The 22224-nt window shown below is 35.6% G+C and overlaps 2 protein-coding genes across 2 annotated transcripts; one reads left to right on the plus strand and one right to left on the minus strand.

The window, feature by feature from the left end:
• The first annotated feature begins 1163 nt into the window (after window positions 1-1163).
• LOC139779309 (clotting factor G beta subunit) lies at window positions 1164-18670 on the plus strand. Its single transcript, XM_071717635.1, has 5 exons — window positions 1164-1257; window positions 9381-9561; window positions 14348-14652; window positions 16184-16335; window positions 18183-18670. The coding sequence occupies exons 1-5, from the start codon at window positions 1164-1166 to the stop codon at window positions 18351-18353; spliced, it is 903 nt and encodes a 300-aa protein (XP_071573736.1). The 3' UTR covers window positions 18354-18670.
• A 1928-nt stretch (window positions 18671-20598) lies between these two features.
• Window positions 20599-21905, minus strand: Mrps11 (mitochondrial ribosomal protein S11). The gene is made up of 4 exons (XM_071717631.1): window positions 21531-21905; window positions 21066-21294; window positions 20875-20940; window positions 20599-20781 (listed from the first exon to the last, which is right to left on the minus strand). Exons 1-4 carry the CDS (start codon window positions 21770-21772, stop codon window positions 20674-20676), a joined length of 645 nt encoding a protein of 214 aa, XP_071573732.1. The 5' UTR covers window positions 21773-21905; the 3' UTR covers window positions 20599-20673.
• Window positions 21906-22224: the final 319 nt, after the last annotated feature.

A 22224-nucleotide genomic window follows, 5' to 3' on the forward strand; every position in this document is an offset into this window, starting at 1 on the left:
TGTCACAGCGATTACTCGTAGATACATAATCCGATTGCCGTTTGCCGATGACAGGCGACGTCGTACAGAACGTATGCACGCGCGAGCTATGATTACATACGATGACCGTGTTTATTCGCCGCAGTAACCGGTACCGGACCATCCGAAGATGGTCTGGAGCCGCGATGTACGTGCAATTCACGTAATAGCAATATATGTGTACAAGTTCATGATTGCAATCACGATCTCTGACGCTGCTGTCTACTGTACATTTGCGATGCGACGCGTATTTCGTGCCTAAAAGCATCATCAAACGCATTACGTAAAATTATAAATATGCGTAGAAAGAACATTAAATATAGCTAATGCATATTTTGAAAGTGTATATGTCTTTGAACATGGCATATGCAAAATCATCTTTAATTTTATTATTAGGTATATCAACAAGTATAAAAAGTACTTCTCGAGAACGAATATATTCCGAATTATTCTGAATTATACATTATATAGAATAAAAATTTCGGAGTTTTCATGTTTGCGCAGCACATAAATTTTTCTCTCAAAGAAAAGAGACTTTAGACTGTATTAGACATTAATCATAGATAGACATTGTAATTTGTAATTGTGTGGCTCTGCAGATTTGGATTCCAAACGATAGTCAACCTTGTGCCGCACGTATAGCGAGCATGAAATGCAACCGAAATAAGACTTATAGAATCATGACGACGAACATTGACACGTAAAAATTGATAGAAGCTAAATTAATTTCACTTTTATTACACATGTAATAATTTTAATGTATAATTTAGTGCTCTATTGATCCTTCGGCCTTTGACCAATCTACAGTCTCGCGCGTGAGAAATTTTCGTTAACGTTCGCCTTGAATATTACGCCAGGGTCGCCTCGGGCTTTATCAGTGGATTTCCGCCGCGAACGAACACACGGGTAATACCGTGTGTATCGATGGCCGCGAGTCATTGTCGGATCTGAAGTTCACGGCCTCGCGACACGCCACGCACCGCGGAAAGCGACGATGGCAAGGGCGATGGGCGGCGACAGAGAAAGAAATCGAGACGAGAAAGATGCGATCGCGGTTGCACGACGTATAAAGAAGCGCCGGCATCAACGAGAGTGCGACACTTTTTGATTGCCCTCCGACAAAGCCAGCGGATCTTCGAAGCGAGATGTTCGGCCTGGCGCATCCGGGATTCGACATGTTGGCGCTCGTTTTATTCCTCGGAGTTTTATTCACGCGAATTCAAGCCGAATACACTAATTGTAAGTAGAACCCTCGCCAATTAATTTCTGTTTTACTGCTAAATGAGATTATAATGCTCCTGCAAGTAATATCGCTTAAAGAAACAGGGAATATTTTTAAACACACATAAGCACTAAAGATTAATGTGTATGAAAATAAGTTAAAAAATTTTAACATTCACAAAGCAAAATTTCTTATTATTTTCTTTAACTCTGACTGCTGCTGAAGGTATTTTTAGTACGACGGAAAAAAAATTCTTGCAGGAACAAAATAAATCTTACAATAATTGCGAGTTTACGATGAGAGACTATATCCTTATATATTTTATAATTATATATCCTATAATTAATTTTCTAAATTTGTTTTAAATACTACCTATATTCATAAACAGCCTTGCGATAATTAACAATTCTTAATGAATAAAACTGCCGCATTGTTATTGTTAAATTCTTTCTTTATTAAATATTGCAGTTTTTTTATAACTAAATATACCAATAAATATATCAATAAATATTATTGTAATGACGACATTTTACATTAAATTACGTTTATTTAAACGTTATTTTATGCTTTCAATTCTGCATATTACATTTCTTATTCTCCAATTATGCAAATGTTATATTTCACGCTGCAGCACGCAACTTGAAATATGATGCCCGCGCGCGCTGTGTCTTATTACGCGTTGTAATAGTAATAACGAAATGTTCATAAAGCATATACTATCACGCGCAAGAGGCGCTCCCGCGTACTTATTTTCGTAGCTATCCATGAAGTGGAACCTAAAGCCTCTTCTGTGGTTCTCAAAGTTTAGGTAGCAAACTTACTTTATCAAACTACACAACATCTATGGCAAACTCTGTATTAGTCAGTTCACTCGAAACTCTGAGAAGCTCGCCAACTATTCCCGTTGCAATTAATTTTTCGAAATAGTATATTGTGCACCAAGGGGAGAAAGCAGCGTTTTTCAGACGAGTGTGAAGTTTGCCGCCCGAGCCTTTTTTCTGAAATATTGATAAATATCTTCGAGAAATATAATTATTAATCAATTTAATTTTAACTTGCAGTTCAACATATTATTTAATATAATAATAAAGGCTCACAAGATTAAAAATTAATCGAAGAAAATGGAGCATCGAGCCGTAACAAGGTGTTGGTGTTCATACTCTCTAAATTTCTTGGAGTGGGAATAGCGCCACTCCGGTGAGATCTCACTCCAAAAAGAGTGAAATCTTACTCCAAAAGAGTGAAATCTCACCGGAGTGGCGCTATTCCCACTCCAAGAAATTTAGAGAGTATATTCTATATTAAGTAAAACTACAAACGTTCGGACCTTTATAGGACCATCCTCAATGTCGCATAACAATTAAGGGCCAGTTTCACAAGTGTCGGTTAACTTTTAATCTTAGATTAACTCACTCTTGGTCTCCTTCTAACGTCCCCCTTAGAAAAAGACGAAGAGTGAATTAATCTAAGGTTAAAAGTTAACCGACACTTGTGAAACTGGGCCTAAGTCATTCGGTTAAAAATTCGGTTAAGAAGTTAAAATACGTTACAAAAAAATTAAATTAACGCAACAGTTGAATCGCTGAATTAGGAGTACTGTAAAATTGTAATAATTTTATCTATTTAGTTTGTAGTTTTTACTTAAATATAGAATATATGAACACCAACACCTTGTTACGGCTCGATGCTCCATTTTCTTCGATTGATATTATTTAATATTTTATTGATAAATTCTTGTGATCTCTCAAATCTTCCATTGTTTTATATTATTATAACGATACACAAATGTATTTTTATTATCTCGTATATATATACATTTTATATATACATAAGATAATTAATTTAATTATATATGTGTGTATAAATACATATTAGAAAAGTCGAACATAATTTCATTTTGCATTGCTAAAACCTCTAATAGATTATTGACTCATTTATGAAAAGAGCGTCGAGGTGAAGCAGCGAGATGCCACATAGTTTATTACACTTCGACTTAACTAGCGTGTGCGCGTTATTTGACGGATGTATTCGTAAATATCGGTTTAGTATTCATAAAAACAGTATTAAATAAACGATGGTAATTACCAAGTAAATGACATAATAGAAGTCACGTAGAGGAAGTTTATTACAAATTGACGAGTCTCGTTGCAAAGTCGGCATAGGAAACACCAAAATGTATTTTCCAATGGTTGGAACAGCGGTCGCATATTATTAAGTGCATTTTATACTACGGTTCGTTGCCGCGTCTGACGACGAGATCGACCGATAACGGCCGCTCTCGAGCTTTTCTGCGGGTTGGCATCCATTTAGCCGGAGTGGAGGCATTAGACGGCAAGCGGAAGTCAATGGAGAATTCGAAATAGAAGCTTGCGGATTACGTTGGAACACCGGAAGTTAATAAACCGAATTTAGTGTTCACCATTAGCGTAGCTAGAATATTCGCTTCCCACTGCCAACCAATACTCGAGAGTAACTTAACGAGAGACTGAAGCAAAAGAGAATAATAGAAAGAAACATGATAGATCGATCTAAATATATTCTCGAAAACATTTGTTAAATATTACAATTTACTATTTTATTTTAATTTCAAGCATATATTTGGCACAATTTAGATTGGCACGATTAATATTTTTTTGACTAATATACAAAGTTACTCAAAAGTTTCTCATCCTAATATCGATTATAAAAAACATAATTTAAGTAAATAAAATAGATATTTATCTTTAATTTTTAAGACAACACCCGAAAATATTTTTCAATAACTGTTTTTATTAATACTATTCGAATATTTGATGCAACAAACAACAAACAGGCAATCAAGCAATTAAACACTAACATACCAAGCATGAACTAATCGCATGAAATTAATATGGCTAATAGAGCTTGCAATCACATAATTGTAATCTATCTGGTCACAGATAAAATATACGCCTTGCTAAATCATGCTTCGATGAGTTTTAGACTAACAATAAGTTCGATTTTTCGTTTGATTTTTCAATTGTTTAATAAAATTTAGCAGATTATTAGATAACTTATTGTACAGCTTACAAGATTCTTTAAGGACAAATCTTTTAAAGAATTTTAATTTCCTTTTATCGAAATATATTTTTTAGCGGATTTTGGCACAATTTATAATGGTCTTTTAATATCGATTCCGGTTATTTCAAACAAGTAGCACAGGGATGGGTAAATATTTCATTCCGCGTGTCAAATTTCGACGGCCAACCGACTGGACGATCGAGATAAAATGCATGCACATGGAAAAAATGATGGAATTAACGCTCCGCAAAAAATTGTCTCCCATGTTGATTTACGTCCGAAAAAGCTCCTGTGCCAGAGACAGCGCGTTGATAGATTATTTGAACAACACGTCCCGGTGCATAATGCAGGTTGTATAGTGTCATTATCTCGTTTACAATTCACTCTTTGGCACGAAACATCAGATAGAGCGCTGGCGCCCGGGTGAATTTAATAAAGGTAATTATTTGTTTTACCGGCAATAAAACGGCCGTTTCTATCAAATATTTAGGCTCAATATTATATGGAAGCAAAGCAAAGTGGTTTATTCATCAGATCGATAACTACCTATCAACCGTTCCTTCGCTGAACAATTACATTGATTATTATAAACATTAATTTCACGCATCGTGACTGAATAATCAACCGCGAGATTATGCAACATACCGTGGGTGCAATACAACGTTAAAAATAATTACTCTTTCATACCGTCGCGGTCGCCGAGACTGAATAACATTTTGATAATTATCACCATTCGACAGGCCGTAATCAGGATCTGGCATGCATTAAACAAATAATATTATTTTCCGAAATTTTATGTCCAAAACTTCTGGCATGCGTTATTTATTTCGCATAAATATATACCTTAACATTATTAAAATATTTTTCGTAAATTCGATTGACTCGTTTTAAATTCAGCGATTTGTAACTAAAAGGTAATCGGTATTACGTGGAAAAATATATTCCTCGCATGAAATATTCGGCTGGGACACTACCGTTATTTCGGTCGATAAACAAATTTGCGCGCAAATTACGTTGCTGTTACATCGCAGTTTACGATCACTCGAATATATGGCCGCGTCAAAAATCGAAAAAATGTGGTTTACCGCTAACAGAAAAAGTAATGATATATTTCATGAAAGTGCTCAAAATTGAGGAAATAAACTTTGTCGAATGACGGTGTGAATAGTTCCAGGCTATAAGAAAAAAATACCAGTTGTATTTTTGACATCGACACCTGCTTTTTCGCAGTCAAAAAGTGAATACATGTGCAAACTGAAGAATTAGTGGATAAGCCTTGCCGAAGGCCGGAAGTTGAGAAATACACGACCTCGGTGTAGCTGAGTAACTCCAGATTTTGTCAACGACCATTCAATGTCAAAATCATGACGGACGATATCAGGAAGGTTCTTAACCTGCTTGAGGCCGCAAGAAGTCTCCATAAACTTCTAATGCCGGCAAACTGACGGCTTATTGAAGAAGATACAGAAAAAAGAAAACACGAACCATCCATTATTTATGCGTTCCAGTGATACAAATATAAATTATAGAAACATATTTAGTATATATTTAGAATGTATTATATTTTTAAAAAGATTGATACCTCAATTCTTTTTAAATCAAATTCTTTTCTAATATGCACTTCAAATACTCTAATATGATAAATCGTGAAAATAATGCACTGATTTTCGTTATTATACACATATAATGGAAAACAATTTGTATACCTTGCCTATCGAAAAGATATTATTGAAGTTGTGGAATTTATTAGCTGGGAAATTATCGGTGAGATATAAGTACGTTACTCTTAATACGTATTGAAACAATTGGAACGCTTCCCTTTAAAATGCCGTCGCGTTAAATGCATTACGGTACGGATTTTGGATTTGTAACATTTTAAATTGGCCCAGAGAGAACACTTAATATAATTACTCGGTGAGTAATCTGCAAAGCACTTTTTATCTCGTTGGTTTTTCAGGTGAGATATTGAGCCCGAAATTGTTCCGACAGATGTCCATGGTTATCTCCAGATTTATCTTATCGTTGGCAGAGAATCAATATCAAACGAAGTATAATCTCCTTCATATCTAACGTGTACATTGTCGCAAACGACGTCATTAACACATTCGCAGCCGCTGACGTAATTTGACGTCACTTACGATCTATAGTTACTGCTGACGTAATTTTATGTAATTTTATATTTATAGAAGGGCAGATGATTTTATGATTCGTATTTATGATTACTACAGCTATCTAACAATAAATCCAAGTTCATCAAAATGAACTTTTGAACAAAGTTGAAAATAGTTTTTATACAAAAATGAAACAAATTTTCACGCGGTTCCCAATTTTAAACCGCGCGCTAGAATCACGGCTGCGAAAGTGTTATGGGGATTTGATGTTAATTATATGCAATTTGAATGATCCATTTGAATGATCGTTCTAATTGATCGGTTAAAAAAGCAAATTATCATAATAAATACTTGTCTCTCAGCGACATGACATCATTTCTCGCACATTATGTCTTCATGGATTCGCATACGATCTACTTTGCCAACACAATAAACGCACCGCAACTTCGACTGTCAAGATACCGTCGATTTATGGCAGGCTTTTCCAAAAACATGCGAAGAGAGAGAGAGAAAGCTTTTTTTCGGACACTCCCCGAACACAATCGACCCGGCTAGAAGGATAAACGGGGTGCCTCCGCACGCTAAACCTGGTCACCAAAGGCATCGGTTGTATTATCATGATCCCCAGGCTGCTTTTGACATATCTATTACGCGTTTCGGAATAGAGGCGACTTCGAATTCTATGCTACCAACGCCTCCCTCTCGGCCGCTTCGACGTGCTTTCCTCGCCCGTTGTGGAAGAGCGACGGGGGTGGGTGGAAATGTGGTGGTGTAGGCGTAGAGGTCCAATTAATCAGTCGAGGCGTGAAACGAGAGAGGGATCGACTTGTGGGTGGGTTCGAGGGGGGAACGACGAGAGGGGTGCGGGGAAGAGGGTAACCAGGGCGCGCGGGACAGGGACGTTGCAGGGATTGTAGTGACAGATCCGCCGTATCTGTCCCTATCTGCTCGGGGCATTAAATCCGTGCGCCAAGCGTTGTGTCGCCACGAGAAGGGATTCGCTCGAATCGGTTAACATTTCGGTAACGCGGCGATTTCGGATTTCAATTAAATGCAACACAAACAGACGCGCCGCGTCAATTAGATCGCACCGAGACAAGTATTAAGAACGCACCTTCGACTTCTCCGAGGTCACTCGAAAATGAAAAAAAAGTCGGTATGAGGTTCGGTTTAAAGTATGTTACTCTCAAAAGTGTCTGATGTATTGCGAATACTCCTTAATTGATTGATCGAGCCAATTGTTTGTCTCTCATACTTTACGAATATGTATCTATATATACATGATTAAATCAATTATAAAAAAGTACGAATCAATTCTTTCACAATCGGAGAAATCAATTCTTTTTTTCTTCTGAAAGATGATTTACAAACTGGAAATATATGGTTTGGATTGTGTTTTATTAATAACAATTTGTTATTTTTTTTCAATGGTTTATTATATTAGAACCAAAAGATTTAATAATGATTTATTATTCGAACCGAAATATCTAATAATAAACCATTGAAAAGGCTTTTCTATATGTTCTTTCTACAATAGTCGAATCAATTACGATCGACGTAATTGGTGCAATCTAATTATTATTAATTAATAACACAATTTATGATTAATGTCTGTGGTATAATGATATACAATTGCAGTCAAACGCGCCTTCGCTATGTGACCGCATTTATCGTGTTAACGAAATAATAAATGGTCTTTCTTTTAATTAATGTTGATATAAAACTATCAGCATATCTTTATTTCTCGAGTTTCTTCAATTGGTATAACTATAATATATTAATGATCACTCCTTATAATGTTTCAATTAAGATTGTGATAAAAATGGCAAACATACGCGAAGCGAATTTAAGTATAAAAGTTTTACATTTTTTGCATCGATAAAAAGCAAATTTTTCGAAATTTTTTTATCGATGCAAAAAACGACAGACGATATTGTTTCTATAAATACTTTTATCTTGATTTTTCACGATATTTACGACAATCATGAATATTAATTTATAATCTTATAATTCACCGTAAATCTCTCTTCAAAGAAATTCCATTTTCGAATTAGTTTGTATAACTTTTGATAAATTTTATGATTATAATCTATTACATCTATCCTTAAAATTAATCGCATTGTCACTCATCTTCCGACATTACTATTATACATGGAAGTCGCTCTACTCATTTACGCCACGTCACGAACATTAATCATCAAATACTAAGGACGATCGATAACCTGTCAATATGCTCTCGTCAACAAGAGTGCAGATGGTAATTCCCTACGGATCGGAATAATCGAAACATGGACCGATGACCGATACTAACAACATTTGATAACAATTGCGATGTTTCAGGCGATCCTCGGTTCTCTTAAATTTCCGAATGAGTTCGCGAACAATTTATCCCTGATGAATAAAGTATTGAACGAACGTAATGTGTTAATAATATTAGTAGTAAAATAAATAATAAAAAACGTAGGATAAAAAAGTTGTAAAATGGGTCCTCCTATTTATAATACAGCGCGATTCATAGATATGCAATTTCGTCGAAAACTGGTGACGGTAAATTCTCTTGCATGGAAATATATAATAAAAAAAAAGAAAAACGAAAATAGGAAAAGGCACTAATTGTGAGGAAACGACGCGGCGTTAATTGGATGTCCAATCAGTCCTATAAAAGTAAAATGTTCTTATTAAAATAGAAGGGGGACGGACGATGGCGTTCGCTAAGAGTATTGTTAAATAGATTACAGAGCGCGTCATCCTATTTGACGACTCCCTAAATACTTTCAGTGTGCCGATAGTGCCGATACTCGTCTTCGTTTCATTTGCGCGACAAAAAGTAAAAACGAGATCAAGCTAGTGTCTAAGATCGTGTCACTATCGATCAATGTTGGTGGCTCGGGGTATCGGGCGAGTTGGGTATTTGCACCAGGCCTCGCAACGAGATCGCCAAGGCAATTAATCGTTATCGAGCATTAATCGAGGAAATCCGTATTTGATAGTGGCAGATGTTCCGTGCGGTAGGAGTGAGAGGACACGAGAAGCGAGGATTGTCGGAGGTCAAGATGCGGCGCCACGCGAATTTCCATGGCTCGTTTCCATAACAAGAAAAGGTGGACACTTTTGCGGCGGCGCTATTTTGAATGACAAATTCGTATTAACTGCTGGACACTGTTTATGTGCGTGAGTAATTTGTATTTTAATAATTTACATATTACAAGTTGTAACGCTGCATTTTTGTATTGTATAGGTACAGAAATCGCAAACTTTTGCAGATAATTTCTGATGATTTTTTTAACTGATATTGATGGTTTACTGTTTATCATCGAAAAAGTGTTTATCTTAAATGACTCAGAAAGTATTTAAATCCCCGCTATTAATCTGTATATTAAATAAATTTTTTAATGAATTAATTAGAAATTTTTCAGAATTGAAATAAATATTGCATATAACAAAGAATCTAAAACTTATTTGTTGTGTATAATTATTTCAATTTTATATATTTGAAATATACTGGTTTCTGTTTAATTCTTATTTTTATAATCAATGTGTCTGCCAAAGAAAATTAAAATTGTATAAATGAGAATGGTGTGTATTAGTGACATAATACTAAAATACAATAGCACGTCTTTAATTTTGATTATACTCCAGTAACAAGTTTTCAAAAGATGCATCTTCATTAACGGAGTACATGCATAGAGTCTGTAAAGACTAAGTCCTTTACAAAGTAGGCTTTAATTTCAACGGTCGATCTGAAACTTACAATTTCTTGACAACTTTTAATAGGATGCTCGCATATTAAATCTCGTTAAATCCGTGCCAAAGGCCTGATTTTTATCTCAAAGATTATCTATGTATAAAAGTATTCCATTTTGGCTATTGAGAATTGTTATTGCAATCGATTTTGTCAGTTTTTTTCACACAATAATAATAATAATAATAATAATAATAATAGTTTGACCCTTTATAAAACTTGAAAACTTGCAATAAATTATGACAACTTTCGACGCGCTTTAAAGAAAAATTAATTTCAGATTTTTACTAATAATAATAAAAATAATCTGATTCTTTTCGAGATTTAATCGATAAGATATTTAATGTTAAAATCTGATAACTTGCAATAACTTATGGCAACTTTCGACACGCTTCAAAAAAAAATTATTTCAGATTTTTCGAATTAATAAAAGAAAAATTAATCTGAGGCTTGTACTGATTCCTGATTTTGATATTTCAACCAGATTTACGTTATCAATATATTTTCAAATATTTCGAAATTTTTTAAATTCAGATTATATACCTACATATAAAATACTGTCAGTAATTATTCAAATTTATGATTGTGTATGAGATATGCGCAGGTTTATCTCATTTACAAACGATCCCTCTTTTTTTTAAATTGCTGCTATATACCGCTATTATATCGCGAAAAATAAATCACGCTCCTCAAAGGGAAAAGAACTTGATACGCACGTACAAAAATGATGGCTGACATAAAAATTATTTTAAAATTTAACCGATGTCACAGAAATGTTTCTATATGCCTGTTATATAAATATAGCAAATAGATATGTACCGTATGTGATTTTTATCGTGTTACTATGTCAAGCAAAAAGTTTCAAATAAAAAAACAAAGCGAAAATCTCACAACAAACATTTGCGTAAAATTCGTCAGCGTGTCGCTAATTAATCAATAAATATACAGTTCCTAATATATATATATATATATATATATAAACACTACAAAAAAGTTAAAGCTCGCAAATCTTTCTGTATATTGTACTAAGCGAAAAATTATTCATTGTATGTCACTAAAAGTCTATCTAAACTTCCAGCTCTTGCTTCCGACAACACTAAATCAAAGTGAGCGAATGGAATTTGAAGGAGTTTCTTTTTAGTACGCGTATTATAAATGAATCACTATCACCACGCAGCAGACGAGTTTGCACGGCTACACCGGCAATATATCCAGGATAGCTTTCGTGTAGATATAATTAAACGGGCGAATAGACCCATAGCCGGGTGGGCAACAAAACGTACAGATATTGCGTATCCCTCTTGGTCACTGAACAGATTACAGAAGAACGGGCTGGAGAGGGCAATAGAGGCTGTTCGGGGGCGACGAGCGACCGTAGAGAGAATTCAGCGTCGAGTTTTGGCCTTGTAAACCATGATTGCGTGTAGATTACAGACCACTCGGTAATTGCTAGCGGCCATGCAAAACGTATGGAAAGCGCTGCAACAAGATGCGAGGCGGGAGGGCGTGAAAATAAAGGTGGCTTTGTCCACTATCGTCTCACTTTACCTCATCCCCCTTCCCTTTTAGTTTTTCTCTCCGCGCTTGGTATCATTTACGCGCAAAAATAGACAACCCGACGCTCACCAGTGATACCTAACGCCTCGTTGCGCCAAATTTATGGCGACTAGATCCCTTGTTACCGTGTATCGAGAAAAAAAATTGGAAAAAATTCATCGCAGCTCTCTCTTGACATTTTTAGAAATTCCAGCTAACATAAATGCAACGGTGGATAATCGGTTTAGAAATATTATTATATAATTCAATATTTGTTAAATAAAAACATTGCGCTTCCATCGCATAATCATCTCTTTCAGCGTCACAGCGAATTTAAACCTTCGAATGTAAATTACTAAAAATTTGTTCTAAAATTGCATGCCTATAAAACGGGAAGTATTTTATCGAATAACATTTGTTATCTGAAAAGAATTCTCGTCTAAAATTGTGTTTATATTTTCGTGCGGCACAAGCCGTGAGTATAGAAAATGGAACTTGTTAGGCTAGTAAATAATTAAATAAATTATAACGCGCTATGTTCTATCGAATTAATGATGTGGCGACCAATTACTTTTAATACAATATGCGCGCTGTGAATAATACGGTTGATTAATTGTCACGCAAGCAGGTATGAATTATGTCCTTGTATAGTGATACAAGAACTGGCAGCCTAGCGACGCAGCGTCGATATATCTCGTTCGGCGATATCCTACGGTAAATTAATGTTCAGCAGTACCTTATTACCAACGTCATTCTGCGTGCAACGTTGCGTAATTCACGAACGCGTCTGTGTACCGATATACCAGTGCCAGAAGAGCCGCACGATTTAACGAGCCGGATCGAAATTAATTCCATTCGATTTACCGATTCGGCGTCCAATTAATTTTTAACGAAGCTGCCAATAGAAAAAAAATCAGTCGTAGTCCCGGGTAGCAAATATTATTCGTACAATGAGAATAGAATGCAACTGTGATTGTGTAGACCGAGCAATTTAATTAACCTTTATTTTATTTTAATAGACTGGAAGGATTACATCAATGCTATTCTTCGTTTTACTTATCTTTCGAATAAATAGAAAAACAGTACAAAAAATTTAAAAACTTTTAATAAATAAAAATACCCGAATTTTGCACGGACCTATTCGAGTATACTAAACAAAGAAAGTAATAAGTGCAAATCCCAACTTTGATAGCAAATTGCGCAACGTATTTGAAGTAAATTTTTCACGAACCGAGCTGCCGATTTATCTCGAGCAAACGCTCGACATAATAAACGCTGGCTTATTATATTAAACGTTTGCCTAAACAAATCAGCATTGCTGTCGTCGCAATGCATCTCATTGCAACGAGCAACGGTCCCCGCTGCGATCCGCCTGAGCGCTCGTGCATTTTAATTGGAAGGGTGCGACGCCGAGAGAGAAAAGAGAAGCGAGTGCCGGAGATGCATTGAAAGTAAACCGTATAATCCATGAGCCGCGGAACAATAGCGGGGACTCGACGACGATGGAAAGGTCCATTAAGGCGGCTTTGTAAGGAGCGGCGGTGAAACAGGGCCTGGAAACTTAGAAAACGCTCCGCGATAAACTCCAGAAGAGCGTGAGGGAAGATATGCAAGGGGTTACTGACGAAAGTGGGACGGGTTGACGGCACGGGCTTACGAAACACAGTCACGAGATGCGGGACGGGGGCGGAGGGCACGCGGATGGAGCGGATAGTCCTGATGGAGGGGGTGCCGTAATATTGTTAATTATTCAAAGGTACTGTGGACCGATTAATTAACTGAAGCCACTCTAGCCGGGTCAGGCATTCAAGAGAACTCTGCAGACGCGACGTTCGAGCGGGACAAAAATCCCGGTTAAATAATTACTGACGTCCAAGGGAAAGAAACTGCAAAAGAGCTGAAATTCGTCGGCACAGTTAAGGGGGGTTTAGGCGGGGAAGAAAATGGAGAAATACATCGATGGTAAGGGACTTTCCGCCTCGAATATTTCTATTCTCGGTATACCCTAAAATTGTATGGCGATGATTACTCGCTGGTGTTCCGATGTCAGACTTGGATTCCTTGCGAGGAAACCAAAGAAAGAATAAGGAATACCCTTTTGTTTTTCGCTCACGATTTTTACGATGCGAGAATAAAGATTTTTATAGGAGGCGTGTAAGTCCAACGTCTCGCGGTTTCCCAAATATTGAAATTATTCATTTCAAACTTTTTAGGAGATTTTTATATGTGACACATAAAACACATATATAAAAGACGTGCACATATGTCTTGATCATTTTTTTTGTTCTATTTTACTCGAATATAATAATTGCAATAACTAATAATTTTATCTAGATAGAATGCATATTATTATTCTTTTTCATAATGATGCATTATTGTCTTTTATTTTCTGGATTATTGTTTTAAAAACACAAGAAAATGAATTGGACGCTTCAATTTTGATTGCATGTACATAATTATAATATACCTATTATACCTACGAGTATATTGCTTAATGCCAATTAAAAAGTTATGTATCAATTAATCACGTAATTTATACTTCTCGCATTCTGTAACACGTATATTTCTTTTGAAAAAAAAGAGAAAGAGAGAGAGAAGAGAAAAATATTATCAGTTCAATAGCACTTGCTAAATAATATGTTCGCAAATTAAATATTTTCGTCTTCGCTTCAATTTCAGCGGCACGAACAAGATTCCAATAGGACAATTACGTGTCACTTTGGGCGAACACAATTTAAGGGCTCCAGAAGTGCCGGCCGCAAGACATGAAAGCGTCATAAACGCGGTGTTGCATCCTGGTCACAGGTGCGGCAAGTATGTGGACGATATTGCACTGCTGGAACTCGCTAGACCGATCAGTTGGTCGGAAAGCGTGAAACCCGCATGTTTACCTGTGGCCACAGGAAAACCAGGGTATAGTGCCTTCGGCGGTATGGAAGCTGTAGTAGCCGGATGGGGATGGCTCGGAGAAGATACAAGTAATTGTGAGTAAATAATTGTCCCTCTTTCGATACCGAGAAATTACGTACGGGGCGACGGCGCGCGGCGCGGCGTGACGCGGCGGCGCGGCGCCTCGGGATTAGTTCTCGTTACATCAGCTAATCGCGTACTTTGAGACTTTGGCAAACGTAACGTCATTATAAGTTACCAAGACGCCGCATATCCAAAGTTCCAATTCGTCGCGTAATTCATCACATAATACCATATAATTTAAGAAAAGAATTTTCTTTTAAAGCGTTATGAAATATTTAATCTCGCGTCAAAACGATTATCAACGGCATTTACGCGTTTTTGAACGCTTTCGATTTCTGTCAGTTATCAATAATTGACGTACTTGGAGACTATCTTCGTATTTTTATACGCGAACGCGATTACATAATTCACGGGTGGTGAATGAATCTCTGTTAGAGACGCGGCGAGTACGCCGAGATCCTATTTGATCGTCGACCAAGTTGCGAATATCAGGGTCTTCATAAATACCTAAGATACATCGGTAAGCTTGAAGTTTCGATAAATCTTATCACGATAACGATCGGAGCGACGAAACACGCGCCAAAGTTTCCATAATCACCAAAGTTCCTGCGAGCGTTGAAGTCCCATAGCGTGGAAATATACCAACACTCTCTCTCTCTCTCTCTCTCTCTCTCTCTCTCTCTCTCTCTCTCTCTCTCTCTCTCTCTCTCTCTCTCTCTCTCTCTCCTCTCTCTCTCTCTCTCTCTCTCTCTCTCTCTCTCTCTCTCTCTCTCTCTCTCTCTCTCTCTCTCTTTCTCTCTCTCCATCTGTTTCTCTGAATCAATAAAATGGACAAGATCATTTTACTTATAGAACACAAGTCATCAAGATGCATATTGCTTCCACGAAAAAGTTATTTTAATCTGGAACGTTGATTTCGAATTATAAAGATTTTGTACGTTATGTATTGAATTATGAGCTTTGATAAATGTTTCAATAAACAAAATTGCTTAATACACTATATTCAATAATTGTCTAATTTTACGTAATATTTTGTGTCTTCTAATCAATTTCAAATTGGTATAATTAACTAGACTCATTTAATAGCGTATATTAATTACACTCTTATATTAAAATTGTAAAGCATTTTAGATATTATAATTAATGCAACAATTAGATTATAACATAAACAAGATATTTAGCAATTATTAATTAAACTCATCCGTTAAAATGCATTATGGCTTTCCATGAATAATGTTTGTTATGTTTTCGTGAATAATGCTTTGCGTGTAACAGTTCTTCATAATGTGTCAGCAACATGATATCCATTTATATTTAAGCATGTAGCTTTATTAAATTTAAACATCATAGATATGATTTTAACATTTGTAATAATTTTGAAATGTTTTCTCGGACATTGAACCGTTTGCATAGTCGAGCTAAATAAGTCTGTTTTAATGATATTCGGAGTCTTGTCTTGGGACAACGACGAACGTAAGCAATAATCTGTCGGCGAAAGACGCGGCGCGTGCAAACGGCATACAAATCGCTATTATGTTCCAGCCAAGAGAGCGACCGTGCTGCAGAAAGTGGAGGTTCGCGTGGTGACGAACACTGTGTGCGGAGAATGGTACGCGAGTCAGGGCAAGTCGATCAGCGTTGGTACGAAGCAAATGTGCGCCGGCTGGGAGGAAGGCGGGATGGATTCCTGCTATGTAAGTGAAAAAGGCGTTCGCCGCGAATTCACCTTTCGGTCGCGCGAAACATCCGCGTGAGATGCACTCGCATTTTTGCGTTCCCGCATCGCTGCTCGCTCGGCGCCGCTTGTCAATCGCCCGATCATGGAATTCATGGTTCGTCGGGCGGGCACGACGCGAATTTCAATAAATACCCACGCTACCGTGGTAATGCGCATACAATGCTGTTCAGGCATGATAGCCGACCATGCTAGATGATACTGGTCCCCGGTAATTGGATCGTATATAATTGCATTGGCCTCGCTCTGCGGATCTCCAACGTGGGCCGCTATTTATGCGAAATTGTAACAGTAGGGACTGGAGAAGGAGCGATAACGTTTATTAAAAGAACGAGGAGTATTATACAAGCTACGTTGTCACCTTGATTGCTCGATAAGACATAAAAAGATATTTCAAAGATTTTTAAAACAAAGTTCTCATTTATATTAAGAATGAATAACGAAAAAATAAAATTAATATTTTTTATCAAGTGCATGTACTAAGAAAAAAATTTTTTTTAATGATTAGTAATATTCAATTTACTAAAATACACAAAACAAATTTGCAATATTTTTGAAAAAATAAATTAATATATGGATTGATGGCCACTGTTGGTATGAATATTTATACGAATGCATGCACACATATAGGTGCATACGTTATATTTATCTAAAAATTATGCTACTTTTCTTTTTATTTTAAGAAATAGATGAGATGTAGGCCGTATGTCATAATAATTTTGAGAGCCAATGATTTCCTTGCTATATTCCCTTGTTCCATATCCTTCTTAATGAGGACGAGATATACACCTTCTTCAACACGCAAGTACTAAATTTAGGTCGTCAATTGAGACTAACAGCAGTTCCCGCGAAGGAACCTCCCATGGGAATCCTATCACGATATTACCAAGTCGACGTCCGTCGGAACAAAAATGAGAATACCATCCCCGATCTTGTCCCTGATAAGTTTCCTTCGGATCTCTACCGCGCCCTTATCAGCAATTTATATTTCCTCCAGACGAAGATATTCCTGAGAAAACAATCGAAAACGGACATATTGCTTTGAGATATATCAAGGAAGAACGAAGTCTCGAAAGTACAATCTCGCTGAAGGTTCCGATGGGAGTTGAGATGCGCTAGATTTCCTGTTTACCTCGTTTGCGCGAGAACTACGACTGCGGCAACTATAAAAATTGATTTCAAGATATATTGGACGTAGCGTGAATCGGAGTTGAAGAATGTTATATAATACATTTAGCGTGTCGAAAGATGATCAATTATTTCTCTAATAATTTCAGATATCTTTTTAATAGCTGCGCGAGAGAGATTCCGATACGTAAGACGATCATTTTCTTTAATCTTATTTCAAAAAGTTTAGTAAATAAATCAAGTCCTATTGTTCAATAGGAGCATTTTAGTGAATTAAATGGTATCCTCATTTAATAAACTTTTTTTTAAATAAAAATATCGAGATTTCAACATTATTTAATCATGAACAGTTAAACATTTTTCCTTGTAGTTTTTCACAAAAGAGAGGAAAAGCGCAATATATAAATTCTCTAGATTATTCAAACGATATTAACGCATGGCGCGAAATACCGATGACAATAAACGTAGTAGTACCGTTAAAAGCCCGTTTCCATCTTGAGAATTCCCAGAGACGAGATTTACGATCCGGATCCGCGTGGAACGATACCGAGACCCATCGTGATGGATACTCCCGCAACCCAGCAATCCGTATTAGAGCAAGTGGAATTTGCACCGCATCGTTTACCATAACCACGGAAGCTTACAGGACAACTGCATGCATCCTGTATTTTATTCTAGGCTGACAGCGGCGGGCCCCTGATGGTCGGAAGTCACCCTACCGGCCCGTTGATGGTCATCGGAGTGGTTTCGACTGGTATTGGTTGTGGCAGATCACGACTTCCTGGCATTTACGTAAGAGTTTCCGATTATGTCTCTTGGATCACGCAAGAAATGCAGTCTGGCCGATAAACCTCAACGCGGAAGAAAATGCGAATTTCCGTCTCGCTGTTTTGACAATTTCGTTTAACAGTGAGCTCGGTTGTATATACAGTGCACACCGCATTGATAAATGGGACAATTTATTCAAAGTCATTTTCCTAAGCTTATATATCACAGTTACTGTAATATAACTAGAGAAAGAAAGTTATCAGTAAAATAATGAGCCGATAATTGGACCATTAAGATCTGTTATATGGTGACGTTATCAATATTTTACCATATTCACAAAATGTGATAGTTAGCTAGCAAAATAACAAATGTGATGATAAGTGTTATTAGTTTTTCGGAAACGCCTGAGATATATTTATATAGTTTAAGTATTATTTTATATATTTATTGTTAAAAATCTATCATATGCAATAATGTCATTTTGCATTTTGCATTTTTCAAACATGAAATGTCTTTCCTCACATTTGATAATTAATGTGTGGCACAGAGAAATTAACAAATTAAAATGGACAGATTTATTTAAATTTAAAATACCTATCTCTTAAAATAAAAAAAATTCTCTTAAATCTATATATTCCGTAGAAAAATCAAATTTTAAAAATGCACACATAATGCGGTTATTTACACGACAAACATGTAAATAATTTATAATTTTTGATACACAAAATATCTGAATAATCTTCCTATCAAACCTTTGATTAAAATAATCGAATCAATTTTGTGTTCTACCAGTAAAATATTATATTAAACAATTATCTTTACAGAATATGGCCTTTTCCATATTAAAAATATGATGCAAGGATTTTAATTAAAAATTATTTATTATTGCCGCACTAAAAATATTTTTAACTTAAAAATGACTATTTTCGATTGCCAAAGATTGTCAACAGTATTCAAATAATTGTAAATTCCTATGTCGAAATATACGATCACAAGAGTTTAGCGTCAAAAATTTTTCTATCAGAATGCGATAAATAAATGCAGCTGATGGATATTCATTATTTAAAATAAAAAACGTACTGTAGAGATGAACAAAAAAGATTATAAAACTATTTTCGGATAAACCCAATAATTAACGTAAATTCGTTAAAAAATATATGCGTGCAATTATTCTGTAGTAGTTAAATAATTATTTATCACAGACTCAAAAGAAAAAGGCAATGAACTTGATAAATTCTATTTATGGCTAATAAATTTATGAAGTATCCTTCTCGCGTACATGTTACTCTTTAACGATAAGTTCTTTGATCAATTTGAAATAGAATTTTTCTCTCGTGTGAAAATATCTTGACGAGTTTATCTAATAGAAGAATTTTCCATTTTTTTTAATCATATCTGTTTTCAGTATTAGTTTTTTTTTTTAGTATTATATCTGATTTTAGTATCATTTTTGAAATTATATTGCATATAACTAAGAATTCTATTAAACTACTTCCCATCTAAAATTAACTGTAGTTTCGTAAACAATTTGGCTTCATAAAGTTTAATTTGCAAAAAAGATATTTTTAACTTATAATTTGAAAATTATTGCACGATACCATAACATTTTCGCTAAAGAAAAATTCTCTTCAAATGGATTTAAAAAAAATATGCAAGAAGTGGAATTCTACATATTTATCGTTATATTCATGAAACCAAAGTGTTAAGCCTTGTGTACACGATACTAGAAATCGGTCCAAGTTTCGGTTTAAGCCAATCAACTTGCAGCTCTTACAGAAAAGCAGCAGTTTCATTGGCTTAAACCGAAACTCGGACCGATTTCTAGTATCGTGTACACAAGGCTTAATAAAGAATGATTGTACAAAATAATGTTTGTGATGAAGAATATATCATACATATTAAAAAATATGTATAAACAATTCTACCTCTTTCAAAGTTGTATTTAATCTAGTCATTTGTAGAGAATAGTATAGGTACATAAAAAAACAAATATATCTCATATCGATATAAGACGATGAAATAATATCATTGTACAATAATGTCATCAAAGAATGTTAATTTTTCTTTAGAGAATTTAACGTACTATATGTATTTATTTAAAACTGTCTATACATAAAAGAAAAATAAAAACAGAATAAAAATAAATGTTAAATTATTATTAATATCCCAAAAATTAATTTGCATCCCACAATTCCTATTAGTTAAGTCATCAATATATAGGGAGATTTTTCGAAATACGTATTTTACTAAATTAATGTTTAATCATTGAAATCATAATTTGTTTCCAACATGCACTTCAATTACGTAAAAGGGAAAATAATACACATTATGGAAGATTTTAACAGAATGTATTAACGTATACTCATATCCAAATTGTAATTAGTAATAAATTATAACACAATCACACTCTTCTTCGTTTTCGTGGCCTTTGTGGATTCCAACTTACTCTAGTATCATCCGTAATTGATACAATGTTCAATCCTGTCATTTGAAGACCTTTTATAGAAGACTGAAAGCCATAAAATTTTCCATATTAAAACATATAATCTACCGATAGCTATAATGTGCAGAAAATAAGAAATACTTTTTGTAAGATACCCACCATTCTACCAGCCCCAATACCTTGTACTCGTACTCTTATTGTGTTCACACCATATTCAAGAACGCGCTGAAAAATAGACAAATATATACATTTTAAAAATAAATGCATTATATACTTTTTTCTTGTTTAGTACAACGCATCATGTTTTATGCACAAAACTTTAACACAGATAACATTCAATGTATGCTTACATTACCAAGAGTCATAGCTGCTTGTTGAGCAGCAATGTTCGTCCCTTTCTTAGCATTCTTATAACCCTCTATACCTGCCGTATGCAGCGATAATACTTTGCCGCTAAAATTTGTAAAAGTCATAATTGTATTGTTAGGAGTTGATTTTATATTGATAATATGCAGATCCTTATATGGTACACCATTGAAGAGCCGATTCGGTGTATCTTTATCAGGAAATAGGTGTTCCCTGAAACGTAATAAGCATAAAGATTATTTCCTGCGTAATTGAGAGATTAATAAAGCACATTTTTAGTGGCCACAATGATAAATCCTTTCTTTCTATCCATTTAGCCAAGATAATACAAATACATAAAAATTTATCTAACATTTATCTAAGATTGTTGTACAAAACTAAAACAAGATTAAGATTGTTATGCAAGCTTGAAGAATGCTATGCAAGAGACAAGTGAAACTGGTACTTACTGCTGACTAACGTTGGTTGTCTCGGGCATAGTTTCTCCCTCAACTAATCCATATTTTGAGCTCTGGCCGACCTTAAATTTTTCATTCTGCGTTCGAATCTCTTTGCTGCATAACTGGGTAGTGCAAACATTCCTGGAGGTTATGACACTCAAACGCGCATACGCTGAGGTTAATCGGCCATCGACCAACGCGCTTTCTCGTAATCCAAGAAATTTCGTCAACCCCAGCGCGGACTTAATCATCTCGATTAATTAGCCGAGCGATATCTCAACCTTTCATTCAAGGAATGGTGTCAAATCAGTGCGAGTAAAGGAGTAAGGACTAAGAAGTAGATAAACGATAAACAGTCGTGCAGGCAGGTAATTACTAAACTATTGCCATCTCTGTGCATCTCGCAAACATGGCGAAGACGGGAACAATACCGACACAGCGTAACACTGCCCGAAACAACTGATTTATCGATTCCTGGCGACCTCTCGTACGCCAGCTGAACTGAACTCTCGACAGAGTCAGTCGGTATTTCTGAGCCTCTCGAATTTGACCGACATCCAGCTTGTGAGCTTCAAACATTCAAAAATCATTCTCGCTCGATATGCACGTTTATTGTCGCGATACAACGAGATTGCATAATGCAATAGATTGATAAACTCGGCGATTCTGCTTAAATTTGTTACGTCCAGGAGGGCGAACAAAA

This window comes from Temnothorax nylanderi, unplaced genomic scaffold, assembly GCF_030848795.1.
Source record: "Temnothorax nylanderi isolate EJ_2023f unplaced genomic scaffold, tnyl_v1.0 TNYL_tig0219_pilon, whole genome shotgun sequence".
In the NCBI taxonomy this organism is placed as follows: domain Eukaryota; kingdom Metazoa; phylum Arthropoda; class Insecta; order Hymenoptera; family Formicidae; genus Temnothorax; species Temnothorax nylanderi.